Source organism: Triticum aestivum, chromosome 7D (assembly GCF_018294505.1).
Source record: "Triticum aestivum cultivar Chinese Spring chromosome 7D, IWGSC CS RefSeq v2.1, whole genome shotgun sequence".
Taxonomy (NCBI): Eukaryota; Viridiplantae; Streptophyta; class Magnoliopsida; order Poales; family Poaceae; genus Triticum; species Triticum aestivum.
In genome coordinates this window covers 174,990,074-175,006,251 of record NC_057814.1, presented here as the reverse complement: position 1 = coordinate 175,006,251, position 16,178 = coordinate 174,990,074, and the positions used below count along the sequence as shown (strand labels likewise).

At 44.5% G+C, this 16,178-nt stretch overlaps 1 protein-coding gene across 1 annotated transcript; it reads right to left on the bottom strand.

Annotated features, from left to right (window-relative positions):
- Window positions 1-10,375: 10,375 nt before the first annotated feature.
- On the bottom strand, window positions 10,376-15,257 carry LOC123166170 (uncharacterized). The gene is made up of 8 exons (XM_044583941.1): window positions 14,736-15,257; window positions 14,505-14,627; window positions 13,820-13,903; window positions 13,382-13,603; window positions 12,778-12,955; window positions 12,473-12,692; window positions 12,271-12,392; window positions 10,376-10,916 (listed from the first exon to the last, which is right to left on the bottom strand). Exons 1-8 carry the CDS (start codon window positions 15,113-15,115, stop codon window positions 10,656-10,658), a joined length of 1,590 nt encoding a protein of 529 aa, XP_044439876.1. The 5' UTR covers window positions 15,116-15,257; the 3' UTR covers window positions 10,376-10,655.
- Between the last annotated feature and the right edge of the window lie 921 nt (window positions 15,258-16,178).

The following is a 16,178-nucleotide window of genomic DNA, read 5'->3' as shown; positions in this document are numbered from 1 at the left end:
TGAGTTCAACACGCATGACTCTCTAGACCAACAGGCTGGTCTTTTAACCCACACACGCAGGCACAAACCACTCTGGGTGGCCCCACACGTCGGGTGCCACGTCACACTAAACAGGAGATGGTTATGTGTGACACGACCAAACTGTCGGCGACCGCCACACCATGCTTCCGTCTCCTACTCCGTCGCTCCCCTTCCCTCTAGACACGGAGAGGACTTTATCATATCCAGCACCAGCGTCACCCCGATTCCTAACCCAAAGTTTCTACCAAGCCTCCACCGTGGTTGATCGTGTCAGCCACGGGCCCGTGGCTCCAGCTCAATTTGTGGGGTGGATCTCGCCAGGCTGCCACAGCCGCAGGCCCGTGGCCCGGCTCAATTTGTGGGGTGGATCTTGCCGTAAAATTTCGTGGTTTGACCCTTTTCGTGTACTTTAGCTGGATCTGACCCTGGTTGGAAAAAAATCGAGATCTGACCCTTTTGCTACCGCCAAGGCCTCTGGCGGTATCATTGAACAACCTACCGCCGCCATGCCTGGCGGTAGGGATGGTGACGGTCGTCAAGCCGTTAACGGCTGCTTGCGTGGCAAAGGGCTTACCGCCAACGTGGACGGCAGTAGGTCGACACACCCTACCACCAGGCACCCCGGCGGTAGGGTCGCATGGTGGATAAGGTGGTGGGGCCCACCCACCACCCATCCACCCAAACATCTTCTTCCCTCGAGCTCAATCTCTCTCCCCCTTTTCTCACCCACCAAAGGACACTCTAGATCCTCCTCCATTGCTTGAGATTTGTCCGGTGGATCTAGGGCATTTGCATCACCCAAGGTACCTCTCCCACTGCCCCTTATTTTGGTTGGTTGGAATCACCTATTTTGGTTGGAATCAACTAGTATTGCAAACCCTAGGTGCACCTCAAGTTCTTGCATTTATGGAGCATTTATGATGCACTTATGGTGCATTTATGGTTTGCCTAAGTATTTTGTGTCAATCCTTTTTGTTGGAAGCTAGATTTTGTGTAAGGGTTAGTGATTTAGTTTGGGAAGGGCTAGGGTTAGGGTTTGGGTTAATGCTATGATTAAGGTATACTAGTTGTTTGATTCATAGTGTGCATATTTTATGTAGTTCATCCATATGAAATGGCCGACCCATGGATGACTCAATTTTTCCCATTGTTTTTAGATGGATAAACTAGTGAATGTGCATTATTTGGACAAGGCGGCTTTTATGAATGGAAATGCCGATGAAGGGGAGGAGGCCATGGTTTTTGACACAAGCCCGAGCTATGATGATATTGTCGTGAAAGTGAGAAGCGTCCTCAATTGGATTAACCCAAGTGATGAGGTGAAGCTTATTGGGAGGTATGATGTGGGAGTGGGAGTAAAGTCCCGATTAAAGAGTATGCCCATCACCTCTCAATTGCATTGGAATGTGTATAAGGATAAAGTTGAGGAATCACAAGACAAGTCACTTGAGTTATTTGCCACGAAGGTTGAAGTCCCTCGGCTACTACTCGACTTGAGCCGGAATGTGTCCTCCCCAATACATGATGGTGTCGTGGTGTATGACCACAATGCTTGTAGCCAACAACCAAATAGCCAACCAAATGAAGAGTACATCAATGCTAGAGCCATAGTTGTTCGAGGTGATGATATTGATCATGTTGGAGATGAGGCCATTGCTCATGTTGATGAACATGCCATTGTTCATGTTGATGAAGATGCCATTGCTCATGTTGATGTAGATGTTATTGCTCAATATGATGTGTATGTGGAACGAGAAGAGATTCATTACAATCCCGTTGGTGACTTGGATGTCATTATGCATCAACAAGACATGGACTATAACCTTCCTTATAGCCGTATGTGTAGGTATGAGTTGGATGATGAGGGTCCCCCAGAAGAATTGGACGAGGGTGGATTCACGGCGCAAGAAAATCAAGTCTACAAGAAGGTCAATGGCAAGGAAAGAGGACCCTCTTTGTTTCTTGATCTTAGTCTTGCCGACAAGGCCGTTGTTGATGGTGGCATGAGGTTGTGTTTGGTCGAACCATCAACTTGCCCGAGGATGGGTGATCTAAGGCCAGCAGGTGAGGACGATAATGCTCATTTTAAGAAAGGGATCAAGTTTGGTTCTTTGCAAGAGTTCAATATGGTTGGTTGACTACACCATTCAGAACCATATGTCGTTCGTTGTTGGTCATTCCAACCAAAATGTGCGCTACACCATAAAATGTGACAAAGAAGGTTGCCCATGGAAGGTCCGTGGAAGAAAGATTAATGAAACCGGGCAATGGGATTTGAAGAGTTGTGTGGCCACCCATGAGTGCATGCCGCCGGACAAAGCGGACCGAAGCAAGGGACATCGTCAACTCACGTCCGAGTATCTAGGATACAAATTGTTGAATGAGATATCCCACGATCCAACCGTGAAGGTGAAGTTCCTCGTGAGTTCGGTCTTCGAACGATTCGGGTACGAGGTCAAGTATGGAAAGGTGTGGATGGCCAAGGCAAACGCTATAAGGATGTTGCATGGTGATTATGCCGCCGCGTACAATATTCTTCCGAGAATGTTGGGAGCCATTGCTCATCAGAACCCGGGCAAGTGCCATAGGGTCGACTCAATTGAGGGAGTGTCTCATCGAGCTTTTTGGAGCTTTGGGAAATGCATCAAGGCATTTAGGTATTGTCTCCCTGTCTTGTCAATTGATGGCACGTTCTTGACTGGCAAGTACAAGGGCACGTTGATGGTGGCAATGGCCCACTCGTCCAATGACAACGTATTGCTAGTGGAATTTGCATTGGTGCCTTCCGAGCACGATGACAATTGGGAGTGGTTTATAGATCATGTGAGGACGAAGGTGATTGACCCCAAAAGAGAGGTGTGCATCATATTGGATCGCCATCATCGAATTCTCAAAGCAATAGAAGTTGACATTCCAGGCTATCCAAAACTCCAACACCGTTGGTGCATGAGGCATTTCGTGGCAAACTTTTACCAGGCATGCAAGGGTAAGGAATTTTGCAAGGATCTTACCCATGTTTGTGTGGCATCCAACATCGACACATTCCAAAGCCATTATGATAAACTATTCAAGGCGTTGGAGAATAACAAAGGTGGGAGAGAATTCTTCACAAGGCATCTTCCGGGGAAGCATAAGTGGTCACATGCTTACGACGAAGGAGGTTTCCAATACAGAGACATGAGAAGTAACATGGTGGAATGCTTCAACAATGTGCTCAAGGGTGTCCATTCCTTGCCGGTGACTGAAATAGTGAAATATACTTTCTTCAAGCTCAACGAGTATTTTCTGAGGTATTCCGAAGTCACCGCCAAATGGATAGGTGAAAAGATGGAGCTTCCCTTCAAAGTTCAGGATTGGTTGAAGCATCAAGCACACAAGTCCTCGCGTCAACAAATCATTAGTTTCAATGAAAAAGAAATGATCTACCGAGTCGATGAGCCGGGTGGCACAACAAGGGTCGGCGTGACGTACGGTGGAGTTGCATACGAGGTGCACCTTAAGAATGGGTGGTGTCAGTGTGAGAGACCTCGCAAGTATCATTGGCCTTGCTCGCACGTGATGAAAGCGGCAAGGTTCAGAAATTGGAACGTATCCGATGGTACCACCATGCGGTTGCATGAGTTCACATTGGAACAAATGAGGTTGACATGGCCTCCTAGGTTTCATCCCTTCCTCGATCATTCACAGTGGCCTGAGTATGATGGGCCACACATCGTCCCCGACCCCGAACTCATGGTGCCTACAAAGGGAAGAAGAAGAAAAAAAGAGGTTTAGGGGTGACATGGATGATCTAGCTGGATACACCTGAATGAAACAATTTGGTAGCGGCCATTTCATGGAGGCACCGAACATCAACAGTTGTGATCAATGTGACGAGCCGGGACACAATGTTAGGAAATTCACCAAAAGGCCACGGATCGATGCCAACACTCCCACTAGTCAAACGGGTGGCCGAAGAGGAGGTTCCGGTGGCACACGACAAGGTAGGAGTGGTGGCCGTGGAGCACAGACGAATCTTAGAGGTAGTGGACGAGGAGGCACTATTGATGGGTGTGGAGGACGGTCGAGTATTAGAGGAGCTGGTGGTCGTGGTCGTAGGACGAGAAGAGTTGATTGAAGAAGGCCTATTGACATTTTGCTTAACCTTGATGGTTGAAATAATATGAATGGTAATTAAATTTATTGACTTAATTCATTCTTGTTTATTTTTTCCTTACATCTATACATGTTTATTTACTTTACTAACAACCCAATTGTTCTTCATAGGCATGGCTTCATCCGGTTCCATGACGAGGCCCCCGTGTGCTAACCGTGAGGGCATGCCGGACAACTGGGCAGAGGCCAAGTTGGATAATGTGAAGGACAAAGATATGAGGACTCCATCATGTTGGTGTGGAGATGTTTGCAAAGTGAAGGTATCCACCGACCACAAGAAGTCATGGACAGAAGGAAGAAGGTATTTTGTTTGTCCCAACTATGCATATGATCATCCTCGTCCAACTCACGCCTATGATGTACCGTCGGTATGTTGTTAAAGTTCAAAGAGTATTCGCAACGTTGCTTCAACTTGAACCTATATTACTAATAACCAAATTTGTTCTTCCAACGTAGTCGTCGCCTCCACTTTGCAAGTACTTCACATGGATAGATCAAGATGTGCCAGAAGATGTTAGAAAAGATCAACATTGAGATTGTCTAAGGAGGCAACGATTGTTTGAAGATGCATTTCAGAGAGGCTTGGATGAAGAGCGTCGTGAAAAGGAGAAGATGGAGAGAAATAAACATGAGGAGGCACGCAAGGAGAAGATTGCTCGTGAAGAGGAGAGGGCAAGAAAGCTTGCAAGGGCTCGTGAAGCCCAAGATAAGGATGAGGCGCGCGAGAAGAAAGGAAAATGGCCTCGTGTGACCCAATAAGGCTCTATCATGAAATTGTCATGAACTATGCCTTCGATTCAAGAAACTTGTCATGAACTATGTCTTTGATTTGAGAAACTTGTAATGAACTATGTCTCCGATTCGAGAACTGTACTTAATTTGCAAGTCATGAACTATGTCGTAGCCTTAATTTTACATGATTGTGCATTAAATTTGTTGTGTTGTGCTGTGACTTATTGCGGCACCTGAAAATGATGAGAAATAGGGCAAAATCTACTTTGCACCCCTACCACAAGGCATCTTAGCGGTAGGTTATGCCGACCTACCGCCATGGGCCATGGTGGTAGGGTGGGCGCCAGCCAGGTGCGTGCACTGTGACGAAAATGTCACCCTGTTCTGCGGTAGGGTTGGCCACCCTACCGCCAAGGGCCATGGAGGTAGGGTGGCCACCAGCCCTGTGACAAAATCGTCACCCTGTTCTATGGTAGGGTTGGCCACCCTACCGCCAAGGGACATGGCAGTAGGGTGGCCACCGGCCCTGTGACGAAACCGTCGCCCTGTTCTGCGGTAGGATTGGCCACCCTACCACCAAGGGACATGGAGGTAGGGTGGCCACCTGCCGTGTGACGAAACCGTCACCCTGTTATGCGGTAGGGTTGGCCACGCTACCGCAAAGGGCCATGGCGGTAGGGTAGCCACCTACCGTGTGGCGAAAACTTCGTCCTGTTCTGCGGTAGGGTTGGCTACCCTACCGCCAAGGGCCATGGCGGTAGGGTCCTTTGCCTTTGCCTTTCTTTTTTAGCCCTTTGCATTTGCCTTTCTTTTCTAGCCATACAATGTAAATGACATTACATCGTTACTATGTAAATGACTTAGAGCATTGATCTGTTCCGACAAACATTCAATCGACATGTTCAGATACCACGGAAATGCATAAATAACATCACATCATTACATGAAGTTCATTTCATCAAGTTTCATCGACCAAATTTAAATGACTTAGAGCATTGGTTCAAATAAACAATATAAATTACTTAATAACTATGTTTAAGAAACTCACATAGCAGTAGAATTGGAAGCGTATCAACAAGGACCCAAATGTCCATATTGTCTTGGGCGATGTCAGGATCACCAAGATCCATGGTGACAAGCATACCCTCATAAAAACCATACATCTTGCAAAATGCTTCCCAATTTGGGCAACCAAAATGGGTTACGCTCTCAGAATTGTACATATTTACTTCAAAATCCATACCATGATGGGTCCTTAAGTGAATTTTCTTTGTTTCCATACTTTCATGATCTTCAAAATCCATCCTCTCCAAGACATAGCGTCTTACATGGCATGGGATAAGCTAGTCGAATTGTAAAAGATGAAAATTACACGTTGAAATAGTTGAAGTCGTGCTTAATTACGAAAAAAACACTTGTCGTCGTTGCGTACCGTTTCAACATCGAAGGTCTCCTAGAGCTTACTGCTGAAGCGCCGATCTTCGTCCAGGTGAGGCCTGTCGCACAGACCTCGGTCGTCGTTGCACCAGTCGCACTCCCTCGGGAGACTTTCGTCGTCCGATGACGACATTTCATATGTTCATAATTCAAAGATTAAACATGTACAATTAAATATATGTACTACAAAAAATAAATTAGATCATTATTATTCATCACGGGTTGACTATGGGTCTACAGAGTCTTTTCTTGAAAACTCTCAGCTCACATGGTGTATATATTCGACCCCCACGATATTTCCTACATATTCTAGCACAAGTCATGCCAAAATTCATGGAAAAATTCGGCATGACCTTTGCTAAAAAAGGACATATCGAGCGCCTGAAATTTGCCGGAACGAAAATTAATCAACACTCCGGCAAAACATAGGCCACTTGGAGGTGTAACCTGCAAACATGACCGGCCACTTGGGCAAGCACATGTCCTATTTGAGCAACACAAGATATACATGTTTTTATCTACATCATATGAGCATTCAAACTTGATGGTCATTGCATTTCAATGATTGAAAATATGAACAAAAACATTTCAAAATATCTTATAGGACTCATATTGACATGGAGATTTGGCTGGTCTCACCTCGAAGTCGGAGGGGGTCGGTGACGGGGACGGCGGCAGGGATGATGGAGGGGCTCCTTGATTTCTGCAAAAACAAAAACCCTATAAGCTATCAACTAATCAAATGCGTACGCCTTGCATAGTGGGGTCCAATTTGAGCATTCAAAATAGGAGTACTTCTCCAATTTGAGCATTCAATAAGCAAAACCAAATCATAAAATAAATAAGTATTCAAATTAGCATGCATTCAGTAAGCAAAACTAAATCATCTCTTGCGTCCGTACATCGTCGAATATTATCACTAATACATCTCGAATAGTATCATACATATAACATCACTAATACAACTAAAACCCTAGCGAACGACGGGTATCGGCGCGGGCGGTGGACACCCAACTAAAAATAAACTAGTTCTATTAATTCAACTAAACACTTACTATAAGTAAAAATAAACTAGTTCTTACTAAAAATAAACTAGTTCAACTAGTGCTATTAATTTTCTTACTAAAAATAAACTAGTTCTATTAATTCAACTAGTTCTTACTAAAAATAAACTAGTTCAACTAGTTCTATTAATTTTCTTACTAATTCTATTAAACACTTACTAAAAAACAATAAAAAACTATATTGAATTTTTTCTCTAAACTAAACACTACTGCCCTAATGAACATCTAGTTAAACCCTACTGCCCTAACCCTACTGCCCTAGTTCTTAAGCATCTACAAGTACTAACTAATTAGATGAACCCTACCTAGGTACTTAAGCATCTACAACTACTTAAGCACCCATTGATGAACCCTAGGAATTTATCCTAAAAACTAATTAAGCATCTACAACTACTGTCCTAACTAACATCTAGTTTACAATTAAGCATCTATAACTACTGCCCTAATTAGCATCTAATTTGATGAACCCTAACTAATTTGATGAACTCTAAAATTTGATGAACCCTAGGGACCCTAGCTAGGCAGAGGTAGGGGAGGAGGAGGAGGACCTCGGGCACCGACGGAGTTAGGGAGCGGCCGAGGGAGGGGCAGGCGGCATCGAGGTCGGGGTCGGGGATCGGGCGCGCGGAAAATGTTGGGATTGTATTAATGGGCGATGGGTTGATGATACAAGAGGGAGGAGGGCGGCAATGTAGGGTGGCGTCGAGGTCGGGGTTGGGGGCGGCGTCGAGGGCGTGCGGAGGGCGACAGGAGAGTGTGCGGCGGCCGACGGCGATAGGGCGACGACGGCGGCGACAGCAGACGAGTTGGATATGGGGGAAGTGGTCGTGGGGAAGAAGAACCGCACGGTTAAGTCAAAAATAGCAGTAGCGCGGGTCAGGAAAAGCACTACTGCTACATTAGCTATAGCTAACTTAGCTGTAGCGCTGGCTGACAAAACGCGCTACTGCTAAGTTAGCTATAGCGCCTGTCCTGAAAGCACGCTGCTGCTACGCGTTTCTCCTTTATTTTTCTTTTCCATTTATTTTTCTTTTCCATTTATTTTCCTTCACATTTTCTTTTTTTCCTTCCCCTTTTTCTATTTCTTTCATTTTCATTTACTTTTCTATATGTTTTTTATTTTATTTTCCTTTCATTAGCAATAGCGCTTTCTGCGTAAAACACGCTGCTACAACAAACTTAGCAGCAGCGCGCTTTGCTTAAGCTCGCTACTACTATTGGTAGCCTGGTGAGAACAGTAGGGGAATTGTAGTTGTAGCGCTTCTTCCCTGAGACGCGCTACTGCTATAAATTTAGTTGCAGCGTGTTTGTTTGCCACGCGCTAGTGGTAAGTAGTAGTATCGCTTCTTTTTGACCCGCGTTACTGGTAAGATTCTATGTATAAGGTTTTCTCTAGTAGTGCATTATAATCCAAATGACACTATGACATCCTGTAGTTCAACCCCCTTTATTCGTTCATCAACACGACATCCTTGTCGTACGGTCCCGGGTTACAACAAATGACATCATTTCATTCACGGACCCCAAGCCCAAAGAGAAGCCCAACTAGCTATCGGCGATGATGATTGCCTAACTAGCCAGTCAATGATCTGGCTAGGGGTTTTCAAGTCCATCTCACACACTTCATCCCTTGTACAGCACAATGCAATTTGCCTTGCAAGAGCACGTTTATGAAATTTCTCTTACTTCTTGAGTTTGCCTATGTTTTTCTCTTTAGCTTCATACAACTTAACTTTGTCATCGTCGCACTTAGACACATAGTACTTTGAAAAGTCTCTACATGCCGCATTCAGCGCATCGACGGCTTTGACCCATAGCTTCATCTTTTTCTCAATGACTTCACGTTCACGCTTCACCGCCGCCTCCGCAGAAGTCTCAACAAAGATGATCGATCCCATCCTACAAGTCGAGGGGTAACTATACCGATCATCCAAGGAAAAAACCCTAACCATCTCTTGACAAAAACTCTAACCATAGGACTAGATCGAGCTACAATTCGAGGGGTAATACTATAACGGTCCGTCATAGGCATATACTTAAGCATAACCCTAACCATAACCCTAACCATATCATTATACCTAACCCTAACAAAACCCTAAACCCCCAACAATGCTAGTCACACAATACATTGTCAAAGCACAAACATTACCCTAAATGCATCATATACATTGATGTCACCACAATAAAATCATGAAATAGGGTTTGCAAGAAAATGAGCAAAATACATGATTCCAACCAACCAAAATTAAGGGGAGTGAGGGAGGTACCTTGGGTAATGAAAGTGCTCCGGATCCACCGGACAAATCTCAAGCAAATGAGTGAGATTTGAGAGGACCTTCAGCTCGAAAGAGTGAGAATGGGGAATGGGGGTGAATGAGTGGGTGGGGGGCACAGCCCCCACCCCTCACAACCTTATCCAGGAACCTACCGCCATGGAGCCCGGCGGTAGGTTCTGCTACCCTACAGCCAAGAGCCACGGCGGTAGGGTACTTTGCCACGTCATCGGCCGTTAACGGCCAAACGGCCGTCTATGCCACCTACCGCCGGGGGGTGCGGCGGTAAGCTGTCAAAAGCTACCATCAGGGGCCTTGGCGCTAGCCAAAAGGGTCAAATCCCGAAAAAAATTGTAACCGGGGTCAGATCCAGCTAAAGTACACGAAAAGGATCAAAACACAAAATTTAGCCAGATCTCGCCAGGCTGATGGCGTTGAAGATTTCATGGTAGGATGCTGCGTCGGCCACAGTGGTATGCAAGGAAAGGAGATAAAAGAGTACGCTGAGCACCGGTACGAGAGGGGCAGGCGGGAAGAGATAATGGAGATGGAGAGATAAGTGGAGAAGTGTGACAAATCCACTTATCTCGCACAACTTAATAAGACCGCTGGTGTGCGTGTTTGACCTCTTTTTCCTATATAGTACTGTACATGGTTAGACTACAAAATTTGACTTGGGCCAAGGCAAGGTAATTTGAGACGGAGAGTGGACTGTATGGTTCGATAGCAGAAGAATTTCAGTCCTCGTAGTACATAACTAGTTTCAGCCAGACATTTCGGCGATTTCAGCCAAGGATTCTCATATGTGGTCATCTCTGCAGGTCTCTTGGGCCTTGAGCAAAAGCATGCTGAAGAGTGTCTGCTAAGGGGTGTGTTGAGCATTCGCATTGCACAACCATCCGTACGTGCAGCAGAGAGAGACAGAGAGAGAAAGAGAGACAACATCGACAGTAACCATGGATTGAGAAGCTACTCATTTTCGTCTAGCAGGTACTACATACTTGGCGCTCTTTCCATGGCCATGCCCTATGGTGCCCACCTCCGTAGCCTCATTCACTTCCTTTAACGCATTCTCCTTGATAGCCTTAGCCAGTTTCGCCGCTTTCTCCTCCTTGATAGCCTCGGCCAGTTTCGCCGCTTTCTCCTTCTTGATATCCTCAGCCACTTCCTCGAACACTTGTCTCACCCTAGCTTCCTCCTTTTCCAGCCAAGCCTCATCATGCACGGTAATTAACTGCAAAATGGGGAGGAGATATGATATTAACAATAAGCAGCAAAACTTTAAAGTGTCACAATCAAATGGACAGGCTATCTCGCCAAGGAATTCGACCCTGCAAAAATGAAAATAAAATAATGCTTTCATAGTAGGTAAATCCCAGTCTTTAAATTGGCCTAAGATGTTTGTTTGCTGTTAGAAATGATTTTGTATATCCTATAAGAACAAGCTACAAATCTTTCTTGATACTAGGTATCTTGCTAGGTTTGCTTAAAACTGAGTTGCCCCATCATGATGCCATACTGATGTTGCTAGAAACTTAGTGGCTATAAACCATGTTTTGACAGGATACTTATAAGGTTGGTTGATACTCAAAAGATCACCATTATAGGTATCTTGCTAGCTCCGTAAATTGTTGTATGGTCTCATTTTAATGAATTTAATCACTTTCTTAAGGAAAAAAATAATCTTAGGATGGCAATTATTGTTGGTTTGCCATCAAGAGGTCATTAATCCAATGTTACAGCTGGGTAGTCAGCGACTACACAGCAATTTGGAACGTCGAAGACCACCACGTCTCCGTACCCCAGCGCTAAGAAACAGGTTCTGGAAACTGACCAAGACAGGCCCATCTGTTATCTGGTTTGCCTGTGATTTGCCTGGCCCATATAGCAAAGGAAAGTACACACAGACGTCCAAATTATAACTTCAATAATCAGTGGATTCTCAAATCCCGTGATTACTCTTTCTACTACTACTTCTCTCTTTTTCACCTTCCCATGTAATCCCTAATGGCCAACGGGGGCATAACGCCGGCATGGAGGAGCAGATCATGCACGGATGCGCATGTTGCACGCCAAGAGTTGACGCCGCCCCGCCGCCCGGAATCACCACCGTGAGCACGGCCACCTCCTCAGCCAGTCTACTACTCTCTGCAGTAATGTACCTCCGGCGACCGGCGAGTGCACCAGGAGTCTAGCACGAGGTCCTTTTTCTTCCATTTGGATGTTATATCTTCTTCCTCTTCCAATTTTTTTCTCGTACAAAGAAATTAAGATTTTGTTTTTCATAGTAAAAGGCTTGTTTTGTCACTTCTTAGATCTTATGTTTGGTAATGACACCAATGATAAATTGATAAATTTGTCAAAGGGCTGCAACCAGAAATATGTGTAAAATGAAGTACAGTCTTTTATGTTCCTGTTATTTTGTCCAAAAAAATCCATTTAAAAAGATTGACAACAAAAGGCTTGGATCCTGGCACCGCAACTGACTGAATATAAGGAAACATGCTAAGAAAGTATCGCGCAGTCCCCACAATACTCAATTAAACATAAGAAAAAGTTCGGCCTAGGAGGGTAGTAAATTATCATACCTCCTCACCCAAGGCTTTTGCATCTGCATGGGAACAACATCTAAAGATTGGCGTGGAGCGACCATGGTTGTATTCAGCATCAATGGGGTGCTTCATTTCATCTCCACAGACAAGGCATTCACCTTTAAAAGGAGTGCAACAGCAAATTTGAGAAATGAACACCGTAAAACTCAAAGCAAATAATAAAGTAAGTACAGAATACCATTGGCATCAGGTTCAACTGCGCAGATACAGGTGAGCACATACTCTTCATGTTCGCCTCTCATACAAGTGACTTCAGCAAAATACAGCTTCTTGCGGGGATCATCAGCTCCTTTAATCTTTATGGTCATATTCAAATGTGAATATGACCTATAATCACAGTCTTTCCCGTCAAAACATGGTTTATATCTCACTATTTCTTCTAGTCGATATGCAAGATCCTAAAATTGAGTATGGACATGAATATGATGGCATTCGACCCATGCAAACAAGCACAAGAGAGACTGAAGGAGGGAGGGAGCATACCCCCAAAAGATCATTGTCCTCGTTGTACTTGTCCAGTAGAGCTTTAACAACTTCCTGTTTAGGGCGACGGGTCTTCATGGCAGCAAAGGCTTCTGCAGAATTTCTTCTTGTGCCATCATGAGGCCAGTATAAAGCATACCGCACAGACTTCTCCCTAGATGAAAGTCCATCCATGCACCTAGTTTACATATAGAGCACTGTTAATGACACAACTCATGGTAGTAATAAGCAACAAAAGGCAAAACAAAACTGAACTCACGACATGCTTACAAAACTAAGTTCTCAACGCATTTCTTATGTGAAAAAATATCAACCTTTTGTTTAATAAGTGTGTCTGGCTATCGCCATCTTTATCATGTGGGTGCGGCGGCTAATAGCTACCCAAAATTGCACAAGTTAAGGGTCAAGTAATATACCTATAGCAAAACATCTATATATATCTTCTGAATTTTAAGATCTGCTTACTATTTCAACTTTTTAACAGTAACAGAAAATATTCCCATAACTTCAAAAAATCTCAAAAACTTCAAAATTAATGTAGCCTCGTTATCTAAATGAGAACACACAGACAGAAACAAAAATCTAAGGAAGTTGATAGACTTACAAGTTATTTCGCCCAACGACATGATGTGAGTCAATAGCTTGTTGAGCTTCATGTAAACTCTGAAAGGGTCCACCGCGATCAGGATATGTATGAAAACGTCCCTCCTTATCAACTCTGACAAAATATTTAATAAGTAGACCAGTAGGCGTCAATGAAAAGACACATGAAGACAATGAGTGAGTAGTGTTGAGCTCCAATTCCAAGATATCTGGCACCTCACACCTGAAATGGAACACAAAAAATTTGATTTCGCAAGATGAGAAATATGAAAGAAAATGGGACAAAAACAAACTGCTAGTTCATGCATTACAGAATTAGTTCACCCGTGCCTACTATCAACAGTCCCTCCCCATGGAAAAGATCACAGGGAAACAACTCATGATTTCAACAAAGGAGAGAGGGAGAGAGAGAGAGAGAGAGAGAGAGGTTCATGCATACGATGGTGACTGTGGCAGAGAGGAAGAAGCAGCATTAGTGATGGATGATTCCACAAGTGTTGTACTGTCAAGCAACTCCTTAGGCCTGAAATAAAATAGAGGGACATTGTCGTGCACAAAAGACAGAATGGTTTAAAGAGAGTAAAGAAAGAAGAAAGTAAACGTGACTTCTATTAGATAGATGGGTCTGTCTAGGGCACATCTATATGTGCACTAGTTATTGCACATCTAATGACTCAATCAAATTAGAAAGGAACAGAAAAAGGACAAAAGAAAATGCTTGCATGAATCTTCACATAAAATCAATGACATATGACTTAGATGTGAAATACTTAGGGCACATCTAGATGTGCTTTAGCAAAACTGTAGATATAAATAATCTTATCTACACCCATGTACATTGATGAAAGATGATAGCTAGCTATGCACAGTTTTATTATAAACCCATGTCTATTGATGAAAATGGTAGGTGGCTATGCACAGTTTTACAGTGAGGCATGTATCTGATAAAGAATCTACTTTGGTCTATAATGTCTACTTTTTATTTGTGACCCATAAGTTGGTGTTGCATTGCTAATTGTGGATTATTTGCAGCAAAGTATTACATTGTGGTTTTTCTTTTTCATTCACACCATGTGATGATTTCAGCAGCACTGGCACAAAAAGCTCGGATAAAAAGCGCATACCTTTGAGCCAGCTGCAGTTTGTGATCAGCATAGGCTTTGTTCAGCAGATCATCAACATATTGCGGGTTTGGAGTGGGCGTTTTTTGATCTTCCTCGGGGCGTTTGGACTCAGGGTCTGCGACCCTATTCAATTAAGTTCGGTCAGGATCATAGCCATATCATTCAACAAAACAAGAGAAGATATGATATACACTGAGAAAAGACGGCACTGCAGAAAAAAATGTCGCATACGGCGGTGGGCGATCGGGGATGAGGCCGGGGAAGAGTTCATTGCAGACATCTGCGACGGGTCGTGTCGGCCCACAATGGTCGGTGAAGAGAACTCCCTGTCTATCTTTGTAGACAGGGATTTGCTGGCCATTGGGGAGGCGAAAGTGGAACCACGAGTGTCCCTGGTCGGGGCGGTGGCGCTCGAGCGGCATGCAAGGAAGGGAGGAGCGCTCTGGTCTGTCGTCGCCGCGGCGGCGTTCGCGCGGCATGGGAAGCGGCGGAGGAGGGGAGGAGCCCCCTGGTTTGTCGTCGCAGCGGCGGGGTTCGCGCGGCATGGGAGGCGGCGGGGGAGGGGAGGAGTCCCCTGGTTTGTCGTCGCGGCGGCGGGATTCGCGCGGCATGGGAGGCGGCGGAGGAGGGGAGGAGCCCTCTGGCTCGTAGTGCGGCGGCGGCGGCGGGCTTCGGGCGCCAAGGGGGGGAGGTCCTAGGGCTTGGAGATTTCCTGCGGAGGGGAGGGGAAAGGTGCGCGGTTGGGTGGACCGGTGAAATGTCTTGTTTTCCTTTTGATGAGTTTTTTCTTTTGAGACACTTCTTTTGATGAGTGAATAAACGTTATTTTCTTTATAAGAGTAGTATCTTTTTAATTAGCATGAATTATATAGCAGGCTGGCTATGAACTGAAATTATGCCCTCTTGTTCATTGATTATCTGTGAACTAAATATACCCTCCTTTAGTACATTGGTCTTTCATATGCTGGTTGTGCACGCATGGCATTAGCTTCTCCTTTATTACTATATTTCATCAGTTTACTGGAAATAGAAATATCACTTGAAACTTCTATGTCTGTGGCACCTTCGATCTTTAGTTCATTGGTCTTTTATATGCTGGTGATGGAGGCGAATGCTCTTGAGCTGAAAGTGGTAAATTATCCTTTTGAGTTGTTGCTTTCTGCAAGGTATTTTTGTCTCCACTAATGATATAATCATGTCTCTGCAATTTTACCTCGGTGCACTCATTCAACTGGAAGAAAGTTTCACTAATTGCAATTCATTCATTCTCCATGAGAGGAGTGACAAAGTGTACTAGCAATATGTATTCTCCCATTCAAGTGGCACTGTGTAGCTTATTAACATAATTTTCATTCTTGTCTGCATATAGTCTTTATTTTGCTTGCCTTGCTACTCTAAACTGGAGTGATGTTTGTTTATTGGTTTCTATGCAAACAAATGGATGATAGTACATCAAGTTTCTTAATATTTGTACCGCGACTAATATTTGAACTTCTACTTTACCCCAAACTCTCAGAGGTGTAGCATGTGAGACTTGAAAAATGGTTTGGGATTTCAGAGTTCATCTGCGCAATGGTGTGGGTTGGCGGTGTGTGAAGTCTGCGGTGGTTGGAGCGGTCTGTTGTGTGTGGGTTGTGGTGAGCTGCGACAAGTGGGCTGCGGCGAGGTGTGGTT